We start from the raw sequence: 23,379 nt of genomic DNA on the forward strand, positions 1-23,379 counted from the left end.
ATCCTGCCTAACCCTTTATTGAGGAGTGTTGCCCACAGGCAACATACCAGAAAAACAAAACTTTTTAGCAGAGTTTCGGCACTAAGCACAAAGACTCCGGCTAAATGTCAGCCAACGATTAATGGCAGTAAGTGACATCTGTCGGTTTGGAACAGGAACACAGGACGATGAAGAAGTTTGGAATGCGACTCACTTTTTTTTCAAAGCACGGTCAGAAAAAACAGACCAATACAAGGTCTCCATTTGCAGTGATATCGCACATGTCATGTAAAGCAAATGAAATGTACGTCTATGGCTCACATGAGGAGAACTCTCGAACAGATGACTACTTACGGAGAAATCCTCAAATACTACCGAAACACTCACTATAAATACCCTTCTCCTGACAAATCATTAAACAAACACCAAGCAAATACATGGAGACTTCTACAAACAAGCACCTTTCATATGCCACTACTCATGCACCGAATACACTCAGAAACATACTCGTCCCCCTGTGTAAGACATATAATACACCACGTGCAAACCTCCGTCACATTATATGGGCACGCCCATCAGCTCAAACAATATTAGACGCAGTATAAACCACAATGCTAAAAAAAAAAACCCTAAGCAGTGGGAGGCTGTACTGCCCAGCGAATGCCCAGAAGACTAGCTCTGGGCTGTCCGTCCGGCGGAGGACGCTGCTACAGTGCAAGGCCTGGCCTGCATCTGACTGAAAGGGGAGCTTTACGTGGCTAGCTTCCCAGCCTCTCCGTTCTCCTTTCAAAGTCAGCAAGGACTTTTTTTGTTTTCAATAAACATGTTTTATCTCTCTCTCTGTCGCTAAAAATTTCAAACGAAGCCATAGGTGGCTTGAAGCCCACTTCGTTTTCTGCCTGCTGTATACTGTTTTCTGCCTATTGTTGAAAATGTTTCCGCAAGATATTCTTTCTTTTTGTTAATTATGTTTATTGTCAATGTGTCCTGCACATTTATAGAAAATAAACATTTTCTTCGGGTATTCATATGTGCAGTTCACATACCTGCCAACCCTCCCGATTCGCCCGGAAGACTAGATTTTCTACTGAACTTTCCTATTGTACGATCGCTATCTTACATCTCTCGAAAACTGGTGTGTGTTCGCACAATAATGGTTTTTGCGAAACCGGCACCACAGAATCTACAGCTACATCGTATTCGTCAGCATCACCAACAACAACAGCACTAGCACCATCAGTATCATCGACTAAGCAGCCGACTACAGCGCCTAGTAAGCCGACCAAAGCCAGAGCCAATGTAGTCCTTGTATTTCATGCATGCCTTCCTCCATGGTGCATCTTGTTGCTGCTGCTTGTGTGTATGATTAGTGTTGGCTAGACCGTCTGTGTGCGGTGCACCGTGTAAAGTTAGAATTCTCGTGTGCTTGATGCCATGGCGCTATCAAAGACGAAGAAAAGGTATTTGCAGAAGTTATTGCGAACTTATACTTCAGAATTTCCATGCTTTTTGACATCGAGAAAAGGAGAACACCTTAAGGCAAAATAGTGAACTTTCTGCGGAACAAGTGCGACGACAGTGTCATACGTGTGGAGTGCCTGTTTACGGGATTCCTCGTCGAACACAAGCTACCCCTTAGTGTCAGCGACTACGTTGGGCCTCTTCTACGGAAAATATTTCCAAAATGCGATGAGGCGAAGCGCTATAGATGTAGATGAAACTCTGAAATGCAACTATGAAGAATGCAGAGGTGGTCAACCTGAAATTTATTTCACAGGCACCGCTCTTGAGTCTTCGTTTCTTTATTCAGTTTCCCTCAGCTGCTGCCCCGAGATTTCAATGAATCTGCTGAAGACTCTTTAGATGCTCTCGAAGCTCAGTTTGCCACACTACAGGCGTACAATCTTCCAGAAGACATTCTTAATGAAGAAAGGTGGGACATGCAGTGGTCTATGGTTGGAAAAATGAAAAACACTGATGGAAAACATGTTTCACCGAGTTGCTAAGGCGATGCTGGATTTACTCGTGATATTGCATAGCAATGCAGAGTGTGAGAGGATTTTTAGCACGGCGCAAAAAACTAGGACTGAGTTCCGCTCATCAATGTGCAACACAACCCTCCAACACCTGCTGCTAGTGAAGGGCCGTCAGTCTGGACCATGTTTTGAGTAAAGCTACTCCGACAAATTTTTGAAGTGAGCAAGGTATGCTACTGCAAGGTGCTGCAAAAGGACTCATCGAACACTACCTTAAAGGGCCCCTGAAACGGTTCGGACAAATTTTGTAGACGCATAGGGTACAGCTTAAGTAGAAAATTCACACCACAATTTAAGTGAAGCGTTACATATTAATGGAGCTATAAACGATTACAAGTTACCCTCCTCCCTAGCCAAGCTTTTCGTCCTCAACTCGTTAGCAATCGGGGCTAAGCTCCGCCTTCACTGGTTCTGCGTAACGACGCGATGCCACATCGTCCACTTCCAGTTGTTTTGGAGCCCGCCCGCGCGAACGTCTCCTCTGCTAGCAGCTTGGCTGTCAACCCCAAGCGAGAGCTATCGAAGCAGCGTGCGTTACGAGCATTCTGTCGTAGCGCCGAATGTGTCTGGTATTTCGGTAATCACACACTAGCAGAACGGTTCGGCGGAACGGTGAAGGCATAAGCTCAAGCTGATGAAGGAACTTTAGCGTAGACGTACGTGAGCTGCCTGATTGGTCTCCACGGTCCAGCCACCCGTTGGTGCACAGCTTAACCAGCCAAAGAAAGGCTAATATTGCTCTAACCAAGTGCAAAAGATTTGAAACATTTACAAAAACAACATGTTAATGAATACACTCCTGCGAAAAATTTACACCAGCAGCAAAGAATACATTTTGTTACTGCTACTGTGTGTGGTTGAGCTCTATGCCACCAGGTGGCTGTACCACTCAGACCATTCACATTTGCGCTTCTGTTCATCCCCTGAAACGACACACAAGGAGACACAACCAGGCCGTGTCCCCTTGCACTTGCATTTACCCTAATACAGGACTCGCGAAACGCTATTACGTCAGTAATCTTCCGGTGTAAAGTGACTGTTGCAATCGCGCAAATCCTGGCGCCCATCAGATAGCGGCAGTCCAATGTGCTGCAGCCAGTCCGCTGGTCTACTGGCTTGCAGAGGAGCACAATGTTGCAGCTTGACATATTGCCAGTCGCTACGTTTGCAGTTCACAACGCAAAATCATAGCACTCGCGTCCCACATGCGTTGCCAGTGGTTTCGCAGTTTTTTTCGTATGTAAGGTTTCAGATCTGTGAGAGGCACCAAAGCAGTCTTATTAACAGCAGGGGGTGCAATTGACGTAGCCATCTGGTCTGCCAGAACGTTACCTTCGATTCCCCTGTGGCTAGGTACCCAGCATATGATGATATGCTGGCTAGATAGATAAGCTTTGCACAGGTCAGAATAGACCTCAGTGTGTACAGGATTTTTCTTTTTGTAGGGTGACATTAAGGCCTTCACTACACTTTGGGAGCCTGTATATATTACGGCTTTTTGGAGTTTTGATTTCCGTATATGCTTTACAGCTGACCATAATGCGTAGGCCTCTGCTGTAAAGATACTTGTTTCTGGATGCAGTACATCAGATTCCGAGAAGGATGGACCGACGGCTGCATAGGACACTCCGGCATGTGACTTAGAAGCGTCTGTGTAGAACTCTGTGCACGAGTGCTTGTACTGAAGTCGTAGGAAATGCATTCTTATTTCAACCTCTGGAGTGTGTTTTGTGACTTTTAAAAAGGATACGTCACATTCTATCACCTGCCACTCCCAAGGGGGTAAGAGCATGGTTAGGTGCATTAAGGGAAGCTCGAGGAGTGGGACATGCATTTCATCGCTAAGCTCTTTCACACGCAGCAAGAACGCCTGTCTTATAGAGGGACGATTGCGGAAAAGTGTAGCACACGTCACATCTGTAACGGTATTAAAACATGGGTGTTCAGGATTTGAGTGCACTTTAAGGAAATATGTAAAGCTGACGTATGATCTCTGTAAGTGGAGTGGCCACTTATTCGATTCGGCATATAAGCTTTCGATCGGGCTTGTTCTGAAAGCGCCAGTGGCTAGGCGGATACCTAGATGATGGACAGGATCCAGCATCTTTAGTGCGCTCGGGGCGGCAGAGTTATACACTATGGCCCTATAATCTAATCGTGACCGTATTAGGGTCTTGTAGAGATTCATTAGACACTTTCTGTCACTACCCCACGTAGTCTTAGATAGAAGTTTCATTAAGTTCATTGTTTTTAGACATTTTTCTTTCAGATATTTCATGTGTGGAATGAAAGTGAGTCTATCGTCAAGTATAATACCTAGGAATTTGTGCTCTTTATTGATAGGAATTTGTTGTCCACACCGTTCTAAGCAAGGATCTGGGACCAGGCCTCTCTTTCGTGTAAACAGAACACAAGAACTCTTGTTAGAATTGATTTTAAATCCATTTTTCTCTGCCCATTTTGATACGTTGTTCAAACCATGCTGTACCTGTCTCTCGCACACTGTGAGGTTACAGGATTTAAAAGCTATTTGAATGTCGTCCACATAGATAGAGTAAAAAATCGCCGGTGGTAATGAAGCACAAAGCGTGTTCATCTTCACTATAAAGACTGTGCAGCTAAGCACGCCTCCCTGGGGTACACCAGTTTCTTGTGAAAAAGGATGTGGCAGTACATTGCCGACTTTTACACGGAATGTACGGTTGGATAAATAGCTTTGTATTAGGTTTAGCATATTACCATGAATGCCCATTTCTGACAAGTCTCTCAAGATTCCGTAGCGCTACGTTGTGTCGTATGCCTTCTCCATATCAAGGAATATGGACAGGAAAAACTACTTGCGTACAAAAGCGTCACGGATGTTTCCTTCGATGCGTACAAGATGGTCAGTTGTGGAGCGCCCTTCTCTGAAACCACACTGATAGGAATCAAGCATGTTGTTCAGTTCAAGGAAATGTATGAGTCTGCGATTAATCATTTTTTCAAATACCTTACAAAGGCAACTTGTGAGGGCTATCGGGCGGTAACTTGCCACTGAGGAAGGGTCTTTGCCTTGTTTCAAAACAGGGACCACAATGGCTTGTTTCCACGCGATTGGAAGGTATCCCACAGCCCAAATAGTGTTAAAAAGTGAGAGTAGTGTAACTTGCGTGTCATTGTGTAGGTTTTTGACCATTTCATACATTATTCTGTCAGATCCAGGTGCAGAGCTCTTGCATGCGCTCAAGGCAGCCCTAAACTCTGCAATACTAAAAGGACGGTTGTATGGTTCATTTTGACGATATTTTCTGATGAAATGCTTACATTCTTCTATTTGTTTGTATTTGAGAAAGGATTGTGAATAATTTGTTGAACTTGACACGCTCTCAAAATACTCCCCAAGTGAGTCTGCCTGGTCTTGCAGTGTATCGCCCTGTGTGTTTACCAGAGGTAGTGAATATGTTTGCCGCCCTCTAATCCTATTAACCCTGTTCCAGGCTCTGGCCTCATCTCTGAATGAGTTAATACTCGATAAAAACTTGTGCCAACTTTTTCTTTTGGCCTGTCGGCGGGTTCGCCTGCCTTGGGGCCTTACTTTTTTAAACTTGATAAGATTCTCTGCAGTGGGAGAAGCGCGTAGCAACCCCCACGCCTTGTTCTGAATCTTACGCGCGATCCTACATTCGCTGTTCCACCACGGTACACGTCGTTTGCATGCCGAACCACTTACTTCAGGTATGCATTTTGATGCGGCATGTATTATGAATGCTGTAAGATACTCCACAGCAGCATCAATTTCTAAAGAAGACATGTCAGCCCATGAGATGCTAGTGAGAGTTCTAAATTTCTCCCAGTCGGCTGTGTCTATCTTCCACCTAGGAGCTTGTGGAGGATATTAGTTTTCTTTAGATGTTGTTATCAGTATGGGGAAGTGGTTGCTCCCGTAAGGATTGTTCGTAACTTCCCATTCGAGTTCGGGCAGTATGGACGGGGAAACGATACTAAGATCTATTGAAGAAAAGGTTCTGTTTGCTAGGGAGTAATATGTGGGTTCCTTCTTATTCACCAAGCAAGCACCTGAAGAAAAAAGGTACTGTTCAACAAGACGACCTCGCGCGTCTGTACGAGAGTAGCCCCACAGGGAGCTGTGCGCATTGAAATCGCCAAGAACAACATAAGGTTCGGGCAATTGATCTATAAAGGATTGGAATTCATGCTTCGTTAATTTGTAGTGTGGGGGTACGTAAAGCGAGCAAATGGTGACGAGTTTATTTAGAAGAACAGCTCGAACCACCACTGCTTCAAGGGGCGTTTGTAGCTGTAAACGCTGATACAAAATACTTTTATGAATAGAAATAGCAAAACCGCCTGATGATACGACAGCATTATCGCGATCTTTGCGAAACTTGACATACGGTCAGAGAAAGTTTGTGTGTTGTGGTTTTAGGTGTGTTTCCTGTAGACACAGCACTTTTGGATTGTGTTTTTGGAGAAGCTCTTGCACGTCATCAAGGTTCCCAAGAAGACCTCTGACGTTCCATTGAATTATTTGTGTATCCATATTGGAAGTAAATAGGTGCTGTGTATACGGAAACAGAAGTATGAATTACAGAGATTTCAGAGATTAGATTACAGAGCTCTTTCGAGGCCCTTTTTGAAGCGTTCGAGGGAGCCTCGCCGCTCCTTAGGCGCTTGGTGCACCTTGAGGATAGGTGTAATGTCCATTGCCTCTTGTGAGGCGCCGGACACGTGCTCTTGCCAGCGAGAAGTTTCCCGAGAGAGTCCCGCCTCGGAGGGCAGGACCCCTGCGCCCACCAGCCCGGAGGTCGATTGGGCTCCCTGAGGGATTTGGCTGTGCCGGCTGTTGCCAGCACTGGAAGAGGCCGGGGAGGTTGGGGCAGCCTCGGCTGCGCCCACCTTCGGGGTTGATGGTCCCTTCTGCTTGGTTGGTGGAGCAGCGCTAGCTGCGACCACCGTGGGGGCAGATGGCGTAACTGCCGACTCACTGCTTGTGGGTCGGACAGCCGCCGGAGGACGTTGTGACGCTGCCCCCTGATGCGCCACTTCGGCAAAGCTTTTCTTTGGCAGGTATGCTACCCGCCTTCGTGCCTCTTTGAACGATATATTCTCTTTTACTTTTATCCTTACAATTTCTTTTTCCTTCTTCCAGGAGGGGCACGACCGCGAGTACGCGGTGTGATCCCCGTCACAGTTTACACAGTGGAGAGAGTTCTTACAAGCTTCAGTGGCGTGTTCAAGGGCACTGCATTTTGCACATGTTTGGCGGCCTCGGCAGCTCTGCGAGCTGTGGCCAAAACGTTGGCATTTGAAACATTTCAGGGGATTTGGCACATACGGTCTTACACGGAGCTTAATGTACCCGACCTCAATTGACTCAGGCAGGACACTTGAATTGAAGGTGAGTATTAGGTGTTTGGTCGCAATTTTTTTACCATCTCGCCTCATCTTGATTCTTTTGACATTTATAACATTCTGTTCACTGAAGCCATCGAAGAGTTCAGCCTCAGTGAGCTCCCGCAAATCATTGTCCGAGACAACGCCGCGGGTGGTATTCATCGTGCACTGCGGGGTTACTACTACTTGGGTCTCCCCAAATCATACTAGTTTAGGCAGTTTCTCAAATTGTTTCAGATCGCGGAGCTCCAAGAGGAGGTCACCGCTAGCCATCCTCGACGCCTTATAACCTGGGCCAAAAACTTCAGTAAGGGACTTTGATACAAGGAATGGTGAAATTGTTCGCACTGGTTCAGCTGGTTTATCAGAATGGATGACGTGGAAACGAGGGAAAGATTCTTTTTGCTGACTAAAAAATTGGAATAATTCATCAGTGCGCCCCCTTTTCTGAGGGCGATCAGGGAGTGGGGGAAGGAGCTAGCCATAAAGATATGCGAGATTTCGGCAGCAATGCCAGCCACCCACCATGGTGTCCTACAAGGGGACGCTGCAGGACCTGTGAAACACGGCCTGCAAATGCCAGCTGTACATTACCACTATAACCAAATCTGAAATAACCTAGGTTGGCTATTCAGACAAGGTTAACCCTTGCTGCCTGGAAAAATTGGTAGTAAAAGGAAGCCAGAATAACAGGAAAGGTGGAAAGTAAGGAAAAGACGAAGGTTGTAGGGAGAGAGAGACAGGAAAAGGCAACTACCAATTTTCCCCGGGTGGGTCAATCCGGGGGTGCCGTATATGTGAAGCAGAGGCCAAAGAGGTGTGTTGCCTCTGCCGGGGGGCCTTAAAGGCCCAAACACCCAGCATCGGCTCAACCTCCAGGATCCCCCTTTCCCCAAACACGGCTAGGCCGCGCACGGCTACACGCAGGAGGGTCCAACCCTCATGTGCTCGGGTCCGTGGTGTCTCAACACCCCAAACGGCTGCTGACGCAGACGCCCCTGCGGGGGTTTGGTGCTAATAGTATGAGACGAAGTAGCACTTGACAGCAATGGGATTAGGGATTCTTGCTCTGAGAAGTGGACAGCCATGCTGTTCCAAAAGCTGAGCAGCATGGATGAAAGCTTATCAGCTCAAGTAGCCAATTGCGCACCCCCATTCAGCAGATGACAGCATGTACGACTCAGTGTCCTATCCGACGTACAGCCATGGTAGTAACTGATGAACAACTAAAGCTGCTTGCACAATTTTCCGATCAGTTCAACAAAAATCCCAGATATTAAAAACTGGACCCGCCATCCTTAGACACGTCTCGCATCGTACCACTCTGCATGGCACAACCTTACGCCCGATACCACACGAAACGATAAATGGCTGCGAGAACATGCCGGAACCTGACAGAACCTGTTGCAAACATGTTTGAGGAAGCTGTTGGGTAATTTTGGGTGTCAACATATTTCTGTTGGGTGAAGGGGAGCTGGGCAGAATATTATTCTTCAGTTTCGTCGGGGGTGCATGTGGTCACTACATGACTTGGCACTATATGGAAAAAGGAGGGAAGGGGGGGATCATGGTACAGGACGAAATAGTGGGGGGATCAGTCGTCCCTCTCGCCCACTTTTAGAGCTGCCTCTGGCCATCGGTTATAGACAGGGCTGTGCGAATATTCGCAAATTTCGAATATTGCCAAATATTATATTTTGCAAACATCCACCTGCTATGAACGGGTGGATGTCTGAGTTTCCCTTTATATTTTGAATATTCGTATTCGATTCAAAAACAAGGTATTTGAAAATTTTTGAATATTTGACCGGATACAAATATTTGAAACAAATCGAATATATTGCTGGCTGTGCGGGAGCAAATAAGGTTCATAGCGTTTATTTCTATGTAATCTAAGAACCCGTGTGATTTTGTGCCGAGTTTTGCAGTGATTTCATGCTGCTGGCGAAATTTTGCTTGTTAAATATGCTTACCCACTGGACGACTGAGCTTTGCAGAAAAGCCAGCCTCTCAAAAGCAAGGAGCAACGGGTTCACAAACAGCAAGGGTGCACTCCTGTGCAGGTTCCACACCTAATCCTGAAGTTATTGCTGGACAGCAAATGCAATGAGTCACAACTGGTACAAGGTCAAATGCCCCTGAGTTTACAAGAAATTGATGCCGTATAATAAGCTACAGGTTAGCAAGAACAGACGACTAGCAGAAATTTTGATTTTCCAAAGCTAACATCAGCCAAATATACAATTTTTTAGTATAACAGCTTACTAGCTTATTTTTACTCATGACAATGTAATTGCACTGTTCCAACACGTCAAAATAAGCCAACTTGCTAATAAATGCATGAGCATGTCATTATTCAATATTCTATGCAATATTCGACCCCAAGTATTTGTATTGAAAATTTTAATATTCGCACGCCTCTATTAATAAAACACGGGATTGCATTCCAAATCATATACCTCTTGTCTCCTGCTCAAGTGTGATATACTAATCTCCACTATGTTTTCCCAGCTCAAGCACAAAAGTAAGCAGAAATAGAAAAGCAACAGCAAAGTCACAAGTCAATCTATGTCCTGCATGCTTTGCCACCAACAAGAACCCAGTAGTAAGTCCAACAAAACAAAGAAAATGGCCTTCGACAATGCTCCTATTCATAAGGAAACAGGAGAAGTATACATGTCTAACTTTCTTGTTTTGTTGTGGTGGCCAATGAAAGAAACACTGTCCACATACAAAATGCAACACCTTGTGTGTGCCTTCTTTGACCCTGCAATTCATGTCTTAGGCCTGGAATCCCAAATGGAGCTAAAGCACACATGGTAGGGTTACTTTTGTAAACAGAATGATAAAAGGTTAAGAAGTGTTTCAAAACCAACACTTATGTCCCGCTTTTTAAAGTAGCACTTTTCTAAATAAGTATGCCAAACAGTGACGAGGCTAGACGAATTTCTGTGGGTCATGCACATTATCAACAGGTAAATAGTGCTGGCCTCACATTAATAGCAAACGTTAATATTGGGGTATCTATGCACAAACCTAGCTGAACAAGCTAAGTAATTTGGCACATAACTCAACTTCATCTGGCCACAAACACAAACCACCAGCCTTTTTCTTCAATTTGATGTTGTAAAGCTACTTGTGTCTGTGTGGCAACATAACAACGTACAATTTTGTATGTTGTTATTGCATTTATGTGTATTTCTTGTGTTTGAGATATGTTTACTCTGTTGTTTTAACTTCCGTGCATGTGTTACAATTGAAAGAAGAAAGGCTAATTGAGGAAGTAGAACACCAATACGACGCCAGCTGAGACCGCAGCTGCAGCATGTAGCTTTGCACATGGCCTGCTGCCAAACCTGTCTGACAGTGACCATATTCGGCATAGTACTGTGGAGGATTGCACCCGCTGCCGCTTCGTCCTTGTGCATGCCTGCTGCAGGCACATTGCCATACGAAACGCTGGAGGCATCCCTCAGAGTCTCTCTACGTCTGCATTGTTTCGTGCACATTCATGCAAGCCACACAGTTCACTGGTTTTTTCAGCAAACAGGAAGCATTGCCACAGATGCAGCACCACTTGCTTGAAAAATATGGTAACTTGAAAGAAACTCCACGCCATTTGCAAATTGCCACAGGGTTCTTGTGATCCCTTAGGGCTGGTTGCAATGCAATCACACATATGTAGTACGTATGATCTTGTTATTTCATCCACGTGGATTGCAAGATTGACAAACTCGGCAAAACTGCCATTGTAGTTGGCCATATTGCTTTAGATAAGTAGCACTTAAAGGGACCCTACAGCGATTTTGTTGGTTTTGTACAAACATACTAAGTCGTTGTGGGCTAGACACTTCTTATCGTTAAGTACACATTTAAGCACTCCGCATAAAGCATATAATTTATTATAATGTTTTAAAAATGTGCACTGCTATAGACTGCAGCAGCACGAGCACAACAGCACTGCTACCCTGAGTTTTCAGCTGCCCTGTAGCAATTAACGTAGAGGGCACATGTGACGCCAGTTGGGCGAGCTATCCGAGTGGCTGTTTAGGCTGCGTCATCAATAATTTTTGCAACTTTATGGCGAACAGATGTTTGTAATATTTGTAATGTTGGTTAATTTGTTCTTATAAAAAAGAAGTAACAGTAAAAATACACGACAATTTATCACTACACTCAAGCACTTCCAGCACATGGCAAGCGTCGTCTGCTTGTGTTACAATGTGCTCCATGTTGACGCAAGCTGCACGGCCAGTGTTGGTCTCATGCTTTCTTTTTGCCAGCACCATGGATCGCCCTTGTCGGGTCGTGGGCATCAAATCTAGTGATCGGCGATATATCAAGCTGCAATACTGTGTCCCTCTGCAAGGCAACAGGCAAGCAGAGTGGCTGCAGCACACCGCGCTGTCGGTATCGAATCAGCACCAAGGTCTATGCATTTGGGGCTACCACTTCAAGTCAGAGGATTACTACCACAATAGAGTTTTAGTGTGTCCAGTATTGCAGTAAAGAGAAGCAATGGCAGGGCCCACCTTGATGTCAAACCGCCTCCGTGCACTTCCGACACGGAAGGCGAGCCACATGTTGACGACGGCAGAGCCAACTCCAACAAGCACCACGTAGCCATACTCCCTCAGCAGCACCGGGTGATATATGGCCATGACTGAAACAATGCAGCCTGCAAGTGTAACATGCAATTAGCCCCATCTCAGAGAAACAAATGTGAATTAGCAAAGTTTCTGGGAGAGTTATTGCTTTGATATCATCCTTCAAACCAGACCCAAAATTACACGCACTCACAACAGGTTCAGAACAAGCATATTTGTCTCGTGGTGTGTGTGTGTGTGTGGGGGGGGGGGGTGATGTGCACGCATAATTTTGTGCCCGATCTACTACAGCAAAGTACTGCTACTCAAAGGCTTGAACCAGCTTAAACACAATGGACACATAAAGAGACACTGCAACACTGCTGTGTTGGATTGCAGGATGTTAGTGGTAAAGCGATTAAATAACAGAATCCAACTATGGTACTTTGAACTCTGAATCAGTGCCATCAGAAATGCACACCAGCACATAGAGAATGCAGTGAGAACATGGTCAACTGCGATACATGAACAACATGACGAAGCTAGAGTTCCCACTATACTTTGTGTTGCTAAATATGTGCAGTACTATGAAGGCTGTGGCTCATGTCAGCCAATCGGGATCGAGAAACGGCTGTCAAGCAACATGTTGGGCAGTCAGATTCACAGATCACAGAATCATAAGCCTACCCCCCCCCCCCCCCTATGATTTGTGCGCAACAGAAGGCGGCATGCTTCCTCTAGCTTTTCTCCCTTGCGCACACAAGACTAAGCCACCATCGTTGGCTCACCTATCCCCCGCTTCCATCCAACGCTTTCACTCGCACATACAGCATGCGGCGCTCGGTGACAATGTTATTGCCCTTGGCCTTTATACGGAACAAGACAGTGACAGCAGGAGTGCACCAGGAGTGTCTATATGATTGCTATCACAATAATATAATAAGAGTATCCGGCAACTGAAGAGTCCCGTGGCTCATTACTTTCTGCAAAAGAAGTAACAAAATTGAACTTTCACCATGAGACAATGTGCTGCGCCGTAACAATTTCTTTTTTCTTAAATTAAGTGACATACCTCCCCCACCATGCCTACGCCACCACTCCTTAGACACATTCCTAAAGCACCGCCAAATTAATCTTGAAACTGGACAGCTATTCGGCGGTCAACATTTGCTGCCTCTTTCACTCCTTTTGGATGGCGGTAGCTACCCGGCATCTCCTGGGGTGTGAAGGTCAGTTTTCTCATCGATTCGGTGCCCGCATGTGTAAAAAAGAGTAAGAAAGTAAGTTCTCTACCATAGACTCAGCTAGCTAACCATACACTTGGTTAAAAAACGAGCTCAGGTCGACAGCAACCCGCGAATGTGCCCCTGCGGAACACAAACACGCAACGCAAAGTAAGGCACACGCGTACACTCGCCCCAAGCGGCTCCCATGCAAAAATGGCGCCTTGCGAACTTGGGAGAGCAAACAGACACACAACCTTTCTCTTTGAAACGCAACTTTACTCTCTCTTAACACAGGCTACTGTACACCGCCAGGGTCATAAGACACAGGGCTCGAGGCGGAGGAAGATGCCTGCAGTCAGCGAAGGGGGTTGAACCAAGGGTCGCAATGAGGCTGCAGGCATGCAGCCTGCCGCTTGTGGGACTGTCTCCTCATTGCCTTCGAGGCACCTGGGTTTCCGAGAAAACCGAAGCCTGGTGGTCATGGTGCCATCTTCGTTGCTTACACGTGATTAACTCGAGATGCGTTCAGTTGTCACCATCTATTGCAACAGTCACACGCACCGCTGTTTCTTCCTTAGTTCAATCTTCTTTGTTTACACTCATCCAGGGACCAAGAAAGGGATTCAGTTCGTAGTAAGTTGGTCTGTATGCTCTTCGAACGAGTTGCGGCCGGAGAAAATGCCAGCTGTATTTAACTTCTCCTTTTGCCTCATTACTGCCTCGAGTGATAGCATGCTGCGTTGCTGGCAGATCCTCGGAACCACATACCCATGATATGGGTTAGAAAGGTGGAAAATAAGGTCATGCGAAACAGCATCCATCATCAAACCTTGCAATAACCGTAAAACCCATAGGCAATATGAATGTCGCCCATTACCTCGTCTGGATTTTCCCTAATTGTACAGCACTTTTCGTGCAAATTGGCAACTGGAAACAAGAGACGCAAGGAGTTTAGAAATTATGTGATCTACTAAGGGAGAGAGCCGACTCGAGAGCCAAACAGGAAGGAAAAGCGAAAATTAACAAATTTAACCATTGTTTGCGAAAATATTTATGGATCAAGATCTTTCTGTTTAACAAGGAAGTAGAAAAAATGCCACCGGAAGTGGAGAATGATTCCGTGTGTTTTGAATGACGCTTCTACAATTATCAATCGAGCCGCCTGACATAGCCACTTCTCTGCTGTGCTTATGTGGGCGTTTTCTAACCTTTGCAGTGGGCGCAGTTCGTCTAGAACCGCAGCGTCCGGCACTCTATGCAATTGTACGGGACCTGCAGCCTCGCATCATTACACAACTTCCCAATTAACGATACGAGTCGGTTTTGGCACGACAGAGCAGTAAACGAGGGATTCACTCACAGTGGTTGCTCAGTGGCTATGGTGTTGGGCTGCTGAGGACGAATCCTGGCCACGGCGGCCGCGTTTGGATGGGAACGAAATGAGGAGACACCCATGTACTTAGATTTAGGTGAATGTTAAAGAATCCCAGGTGGTCGAAATTTTCAGAGTCCTTTACTACGGCGTGCCTCATAATCAGAAAGTGGTTTTGGAACATAAAACCCACAGTAAAATGCACAGCAAAAAATGCACAGCAAATAAGATGTCTTAAAAAAAAACGCAAATGGAGTCTGACATCCCCAAACACGAATAAATAGGAGATGCATACAGAAGCAAATATTTTCGAATATGAGCTATTTCTATCGACTGATAGCAAGCTCAGTGGTATGAGGCCCGAACTTTGTCACAATTAAGATTCTCTCTCAAGAGCCCGTAAGTCAACCTCAGCTGTCCTGAAATACTCTTAGCCCGCGCACGATGCCTCAGTGTTGTTTCACTACTTTAAAGAGTTTATTTAGGTGCAGATGATGGACACCTGCATCCCGGCATCAGCTAACACTTTCTTTCTTGAGCTCAAGCTCCTTCAAAACGGCGGCAGCACGCTTCTTTTCTCGTTCATTCCTCAATGCATAGGTTCTTTCTGTTCTTGTCCTCCTTCCACCACTCGTTCGCCCCACGGACAATTTGAAGCATCTTCTTCGTCAGTTGTACAATCCAAGTCCGATTTTTCGTACTCCCTAGGGACTGCGAAAACGTCCGAAAAAATCGGCCAGTTGGAAAATATGAATGCATGTCATTTACTGCCCTTACGGGCTGAAACCGCCACAGGCACATTCGAAAATGCTCTGGAAGCCTGCCGGTACACGTATTAGGCATATCGGTGCTCATACTGTAGCAGGAGATCCCGTATGTACGCGTGTGTAATTAAGGAGTGACCCGTGACAACTGCCCCTTCAGACGCTTGTAATGCTTCACCGCAATACGTTTGCGTATGCTTCACCCCGTAACATTCCTGTACTAAGGCGAAGCTGACGTTCAGGAACCGGTTTTATTTAGCGCACCATGCTTTCCGAGCTTCCAAGCCCATTGCGAGGACCACAAAGGCGCAGTCGGTGCCATTGCTGACAGCAGCGAATTATTTCAATGAAAAACACGGCACCCAACGGCAAGAAGCTTAAAAGCTAACGTCGAAGCAGCTAGGTCTAGCGTTGCCGCAGTGGTGGCTACGGCTGCCAGCGGAACTCCGTGCGAAATCGCCGGTTCGAAGCGGCGAGGTAATCAAAACGGCAGCGGTGGTGGCTTTGATTATTGCCGTTTCGGACCTGCGGTCACGGCAAAAAGTCCAGAAAATCGGACGGCGAAGGGTTCTTGCGTCCCAAATTTCAGACGTTCCGATACACTGACTATATGGGGGTACGTGGTGGTGCCGCGAAGCCGTCCAAATTATCGGGCATCCGGAAAGTCGGTCGTTGAGTGTACACTGGAAACTCCTCCAGCCGACGACAGGGCGCCAAAGACGATTCATTACGATTCCTGTCTATTACTCGAGCCGCGACTTTCGACCCTTTCAACAAAATTACCGCTACTTAATTTTCCCTGATAGAGGCACAAATTCCCCGAGCTTTCCGAGTTTTTCCAGACTACTCAATATCCCTGAGAATTCCCGGTTTTCCCGGTGGGTAGACACTCTGGCTTCAAGGATCGTTGGCGAACAAACCCCGACGGGCAGCGAAAGTACCGTCGAAGGGCAGCGGGAGAACTAGCTGCTCCTCCTCGGGCCAGCCCAAGAGGAAGCGACGTATCGTGCTACAAGCTCGCGGATGCAGAAAGTGCTGCACTCCAGCTGCCTCGTTAGCCCCGTGCACTGCAACGAATGCTACACCTCGTGTCGGGCAATGGAATCACATTTATTTCAACATCAGTGCGGACAGAAAGCCTTGTTGGGAAAAGATCGACTACGGGTCCGCGCGCCCCTTATATACACAGACTCCATACAGGAAAAAAAAACAATGACAGGAACAACGGAAATAATTGGAATACTAACAATTAACAGCACAACATCGAAGAAACAATAAAATAACAGCAATGAATTAGAGCAAGGCACCGATCAGTAAGATATATCCATTCGGTTATGGCTAAACTTGGGATATAACTAATAATGCAGTAAGAAGAGCCGGCTGCTTGCTCCAAGGCAGGAATGCTATCCCACTGCATGCTACCGATCATTCTGCGAAGCTTCCGTTCAGCTGGCGACATACGCGCGGTCGGAGGCGGACGATGGGGCCCTTCTGGTTCTCTACTCTAGTTGGCTGACACAACCCATAGCTTTCGCTACGCTGTACGGAATCGATGAGACGTAGCACGCTAGGGGGAAAAATCAAGACCTCGGGCAAGAAGCACACCGAAAGACGGCATTGGGGAAAGCCAATGTGTCGCGAGACCCTTCGTCTTGCGTACAGCATTGATACAGGCCAACTGTCGGCATTCCGCCGCCTCCGAAAGCGCGTCATTACGAATAACTCGAATTCCGAGCTCTCACCGTCTGCCTCGTCAGTCACTTTTCTCCCCAGTCCTTTCCTAATCTCGCCTAAGCAGGCAAGGAAGTGCCGACTTACTGCGCAGAGGGCCCCCGATTGGTGTCGCTGTTGTGTCGCGACCAGGATGAATTAATTTTGAGCTTTTGTTCGTAAGCCTCGCCACTGACCCTCCAGCCCTCTGCTTAGGCACCTGAGCCATCCTTGGGATAAGTGCTCATTATTTCTCTGACATCGGCGGATGCCAGTCGATATGCCGCTCCAGGAAGGCCGCTTTACTTTGAGGGTCCCTTTTTTATTGTAGATTTCAACACTTCAGAGTGATCTATTTCAAGAAAAAATGAGCAAGGAATTGTTACGCGACATTAAAGAAACTTTTTTTATTTGATGTATGCCCTGTTACACATGGTTTATTGCTAAATACATGGATGAACTAGTACACGCTCATATTATAAAAATGCAATAACAGGCTTGACACCTGCATTTTGCAACGTTTCACTTCATTTTCCATTTTTATCATGTGCCGTGTCGAGGGTGCGATCCCAGCCAAAATATTGGTGCGGCGGCCTTCAAACTATGTCCGAACCACTGACGAATATATGTGGTAATTTGTTCTTGGCGCATTATAGTCTGCACGGCTGTTGCGCTATAAAAATCTCAAATCATCATCATCATCATCAAATCATCATTATATGTGGTAAGAATGGAAAACGAGGTGGATCATTAGAGAATACAGCCCCAGAGACGCGCGGCCACATCGAAAACGAGACATATGTATGACTATGTATGTATAGACATATGTATGTATGAATAAATAAATAAATAAGTGAGCGCCCGCAGACTAAGTGTGGTGCGCACACGTAGGAAAAACTAAACGAGTGAGCAGCTCCCTGCTGTCTCGCGCGCGGCGCAACAGAAGGCACGCACGCGGGCCGGTTTGCTAGGGCCCGTCTGCAAACACCACACGCGCAGTGGCGTAGCAACAGGGGGGGGCCGGCGGGCTGTGGGCCCCGGGTGCAAAGGGCCAGTGGGGGGGGGGGAGGGGGGTGTCATATACCTCTGAAGACACCCCTTTTTCCGCCGGCTACACCCGGGGGAGGGGGGGGGGGTGACAGAAGACCTATGGGCCCCGGGTGCCAGACGACCTAGCTACGACACTGCACACCCGTACGGGAGATTCGGAAAAGACAGTTTCACCACCGCCCCCTGCGCGTCGTGAGCACGAGGCGAAGCGGTCTCTTCGATTCCACTGCACTTTCTGCTGCAGGAAGTGCAGCACTTTTGTGCTCGATATTTTGCAGTGCAGCGCACGCCGCCTGCACCGCGCTCTTCGATTTGAATTCGTGCAAAGCGAGTTCTGCTCGAGTCCACAGTTCTCCTGCGCTCACTACTTTAGATGTGCAGGCGTCGCGCAAGCTCTCCTTAGCAGACGACAAAGACACACCGCTAGTTGAATAATGTCGCGCGGACGTACTTCATATATCCCGCTTTGGTTGCAACAGTTTCATACAGCTGGCATAAGAATGTGCATGCGGCGCAAGGTCGATGCCTGAATGATTGTGAGGGCAGTAAAGTCACGCGACGTGTTAAATCGCTGTCAATCGCATGCGTTTTACTTGGAATGCGTTCGCTGACGAAAAACCAGCATCCACGCCCACGTGGCGTTCTCATGACGTAGTGCTATCCCGACAGCGAATATTGCAATCACGAAAAGAAAGTACCCTTCTTTTTGGTAAGTGAACGTTCACGAGAGGCCTATACTAAGTAGAAGGGAGATACTGTCAGATCGCAGAATCATGTCCGCATAGGTACCGAACTTAGCACCGAACCGTGCTGGTTACTTTCCTGTCAAAAATGTACAGCCACGCTGATTACGCCCGTGCGGTTCGTGTCATGAACTTACCGGGCGCCAGCGTTAAAGAAAGGCGCGCAAAGTACATGGGGATTGTCGTTGTGGGACAAGATAAGCCCCAAAGGGCGCTAACTTCTTCAAGAGTAGTGCAAGCACTGCACTTTCTGGATTGACATTGGCCTCTGCTGCACTCGCACGGTACCGAAACGGAATTAGTGCAGTAGGTGCAGCCAAATCGAAGTACCGCGGTGACAGGCACCATAAAGCAAAGCGAAAAATCAGTTCCGGAGGAATCCGAGGGGCGGCATCACAAAAGGATTTTTTTTTTTTTTTTTTTGTGGAAGCCACGGATGTTGGAATCACCGCTATCAGATACTTGGTTGGAATACTCTAGAGTTACGCTAGGTGACGGTTCTTCCCATAAACGCGCATTTTCTCAGACGTTCGATTATAGTTCATCACCGCCGTACATGTACGGCAGTGACCCTTTGAAACACCAAAGAGAAAAACATCACCTTCAAAAAGTTATCCTTCTAGCATACGAAACCAAGCACTTCCGCCGGAAGAAGATGCTCGGCAAGCAGGAAAAGACGCAACACAGGTGGCGACGCCGCCTTGAAACCCCCGGACCCCTTCGTCGTGACGTCACGGATTTAGACGGCGTACGCTAGGGATAATTTTAGTGGATCGGTAAAATGCGACTGCATCCTGTTCTGAAAGAGACAAACACTGAACGTGGCAAGTTTCAAGAACTCTGGTTAAGTCAAAACGCCCCAGACACGAGAAAATACTTAGAAATATAGGTAATGTCACGCAGATGTATCGGAGACGAGGTTCCGGCGCGGAATAATATATATATATATATATATATATATATATATATATATATATATATATATATATATATATATATATATATATATAGCTTTCAATTTCTTTGGTGTAATATTCAACCTCTTACCGGGAAATTGACAGAAATAGAGTTTTAAAAACGGATGACAAGCATTGTGGACGTAAGCTGTAGAACATCCAGTATAAAAGGTAAAATAAACCCTCCTGCTAAGTTCCACAGCTCTATATTTACAAAATGCAGGAGGAATACGTCCGATAATTTCATACCGGTACCGGTATTAAATTTTTTTCGGTACCGGTGCGAATTGCTGCGGGCGACAAGTCAACAACAAGCATATGTTGCTGACTGTTGTCATTATTTTCTTTCTTTTTTACCCGCGCCCGAACCGAACGCAAATGATTCGGCAAGTTTTTATAGAAATAGCGCTCATTCGATTATTTGAAGCAAAGCCTTACAGCACCTAAATGGGTGTGAATCACGCAAAATCGAACGTAAGGAGCCATGATTCATTTTTTTCGAAATGAAGGCCGTATAAAAGTGACCCCCCTCCCGTAATGATCCATCCAGTAAAGCACGTTTTCACAACCTCATTTCAGCAAGCTATACGCGTCCACGAAAATACTTTCAGACGAAGGGAGGAGGGAGCGCTACCACCCGCAAAGACTGACAGGGCGCAATGGGCACAAATTTAAATTCCAATGTGATAACGCTAGAACCCGTTAGAAAGCGTAATCACAGGCGCGTAAACGATAAGGTTAAAACGCAAGAAAACGGCGATATTTGCAAGTCCGAGAGAGGTTAGAAGCAGAAACGACGCGCTATCCACAAACATTTACGGTAACGTATGCGTATCGCATACGAGAAAGCAATGCTTATTATTGTAAACATAAGGTTGCAGTGTTGATCGGATATTTCCTAAAAGCAGGTAGACACGCCCACATGAAATGACCACGGCCAGCTGTCAACTAAGCTTTAGCTGAAAGGAGAACCAGGATATACACTTACGTAATGGGCAGCACATCACTAGGACAAATTTGGAAAAGGATAGAATCGCTCTCAGTAATTCTGTGCAGCGCTGCGGAAGTTACGGACGGGCACCTCGACATATTTATCAGGAAGGAAAACACATCCAGGAGTTGTATAGTCCACGCTCTGTTGCAATAATAATAATATTTGGGGTTTTACGTGCCAAAACCACTTCCTGATTATGAGGCACGCCGTAGTGGAGGACTCCGGAAATTTTGACCACCTGGGGTTCTTTAACGTGCACCTAAATCTAAGCACACGGGTGTTTTCGCATTTCGCCCCCATCGAAATGCGGCCGCCGTGGCCGCGATTCGATCCCGCGACCTCGTGCTCAGCAACCCAACAACGCTCTGTTGCAAGCATATGCGTTTTCAGGCTTCGCACCCTTGAAACTGCCGCGATGAACTGAGACAAAGTATAAAGAGCAATGTTAAATGACACTAAATGAAAATGATTAGCCGAGCTAGGCCAATGGTTCACTCCTTAAAAGAGCTTTATCATTTCCCGCGTGCTAATATCGCATTGTAGCACAGAAAATTGCCGCCGAAAGTCCCGCTGTTGCTCCTCAATTTGAACTGCCCGAGCCAAAAAGTACGCGTTGACATGACCTTCACGTCACCTCCCCCTAAGCCACTCCCTGTGAATCGGCCAGTGCTGACGTCGACCAAGATGCACTAGAGTCCACGACAGGTGGAGCCATTCCGATTTTAAAGGCCTGTTCTCCCAGGGAATGGCGAATTTGTTACAGACGCCTAATTTTTCCATCGAGCTCGAGTGAATATTTTCGCTTAGTGTACCTTTAAATCGGCCCAAATTCGTGTATAACGCTCCTGCAACAGCCACTCTTGCAGCGCCTGCATGCTTGGCGCACCATAGAAGACGCAAGAACAAAAGACAGATGGCTACAGTACACTCCCAGCGCCAGCTTGCCCTGAAGTCATGGACTTCGACAGCTACTATTTAGGCTTACTGAATAATTTGTGGGGTAAATGGCTACACTGCGAACTAGAGAAGTTTCCAAAACTTCGCCTGCGACACATACGCGCATATACCGGGGGGAGGGGAGAGGGGCAAGGGGGCGCTTGCCCCTGCCTACGGTTGAAAGTGGGGGCCAAAGTATGTCATATGTCAACCCTCGTTTTTTCATGTATTTTCGCGTAATACCTTCAGTCCCAAATTACGATCGACTGTCCATAAATGTGTGAAATTTACATAATTTTATCCGAGGGCGGCTGTAGACTCCACACAGAAAGCAAGTCAAGGTGGGAGAATGACTCTGCATTTTATAGTGACCCATCATAATTACATAGTAATCAAACAGTGCACAGTCAGTCATGCTAAGTTTCTTCACTCAATATATTGAATCACCCGCTCGAATTACGTGCACAGGCTAATTATTGGGCGCAAGCATTACAACGAGGGAAGAAACAGTCTTTCGCGATTACTACCGGAACGCGCCCCCCTTGAAACGCCCCGTCAAAGACGGTAGTGCCTTCGTGAAAGCGGTCGTGTGCAGCGATACATTTCACTCGGAGGTAAAATGGGCGTACTTTAAGAAATCAGAATGTTCAATTTACTCAAAGCTTAATGTTCATTGTCTATTCCTTGCAATCACTGTACAGCAATCGCGAAAGTAAGTTGCGTTCACAAATGTGTACGCCACGACTGACGGGTAGATTACGAGATTCGCAGTTTGTTTCTCCGGCGCCCTCCGTGAGCTAAACAAGGCATCATGTTTATATCTAGGGAAAATTACGGGCATGGTATGTATAAGGTGTAGGTAACGCGCCAAATGGATGGGTTAAATGCGCTTCTTCTAGCAGAATATAGGTACGCAAGTGGTCCATAGCCTTATTAGTCCGTTTTACGAGCGGCGCAAGACTTAGGCGGCTGCGCTGGCATAATTACAACAAAAACTGAGGTAAAATTTTGCGAACCTAAGGAGAACAGTACGCCAAGTTTATGCACGATGGTAAATGTGTGTTGATCAAGTAGAGAATTAAAAAATTTGTAAGCAAGTGTTCGAAATTATCACACCTGCTATTAGCTAGGTTTCCCAATATGTCCCAAGAGAACTCTGCGTTTCAGATATTTTATACTTTGAAGGAATAGGCTACACTTTAAGTCGAATGTGTTGCGTAGTTTCAACATTTCTGGGTTATATAGAAGCGTTACGAATAATTATTGAACCCTCTTTCCTTTCTTACTTTTTCATGCCTGATATCTTGGTTTTACCTGGTGCCGTCGCTGAACTAAAGGAGGCAGCTTCGTTACGTTTGGTGACTGCAAGGACAAGTTAACGGGAGATGTGGAGGTGAAGTTCAAAATAGATGGACAATTAGGGGTTTGGCAATAAATTACTTATGCAAGCACTCCGGAGTGTTATGAGCGTGTCTAACGAGCGGGGAAGAATTGAGCCCGCTGCCTTGGCTATAAAAGCCGCCGAGGCCACATTTAGCCGAAATTGGTGGTACACTATGGAAACTCTCTGTGCTAAGTTAAATTATTATTATTAAATTCTTATTAAAATGTTAGAGCACGCGGTATGGCCGCT

General features: G+C 46.4%; 1 protein-coding gene across 1 annotated transcript in view; it reads right to left on the reverse strand.

Moving 5' to 3' along the window:
• Positions 1–23,379, reverse strand: part of LOC142584750 (glutathione S-transferase 3, mitochondrial-like) — a 74,262-nt gene that overhangs the window by 17,483 nt on the left and 33,400 nt on the right. The window contains exon 2 of the mRNA XM_075694978.1: positions 11,942–12,087. Within this exon, the coding sequence (XP_075551093.1) occupies positions 11,942–12,070 (129 nt within the window). The 5' untranslated portion in view covers positions 12,071–12,087. The remainder of the gene's footprint in view (positions 1–11,941; positions 12,088–23,379) is intronic.

Source organism: Dermacentor variabilis, chromosome 6 (assembly GCF_050947875.1).
Source record: "Dermacentor variabilis isolate Ectoservices chromosome 6, ASM5094787v1, whole genome shotgun sequence".
NCBI lineage: Eukaryota > Metazoa > Arthropoda > Arachnida > Ixodida > Ixodidae > Dermacentor > Dermacentor variabilis.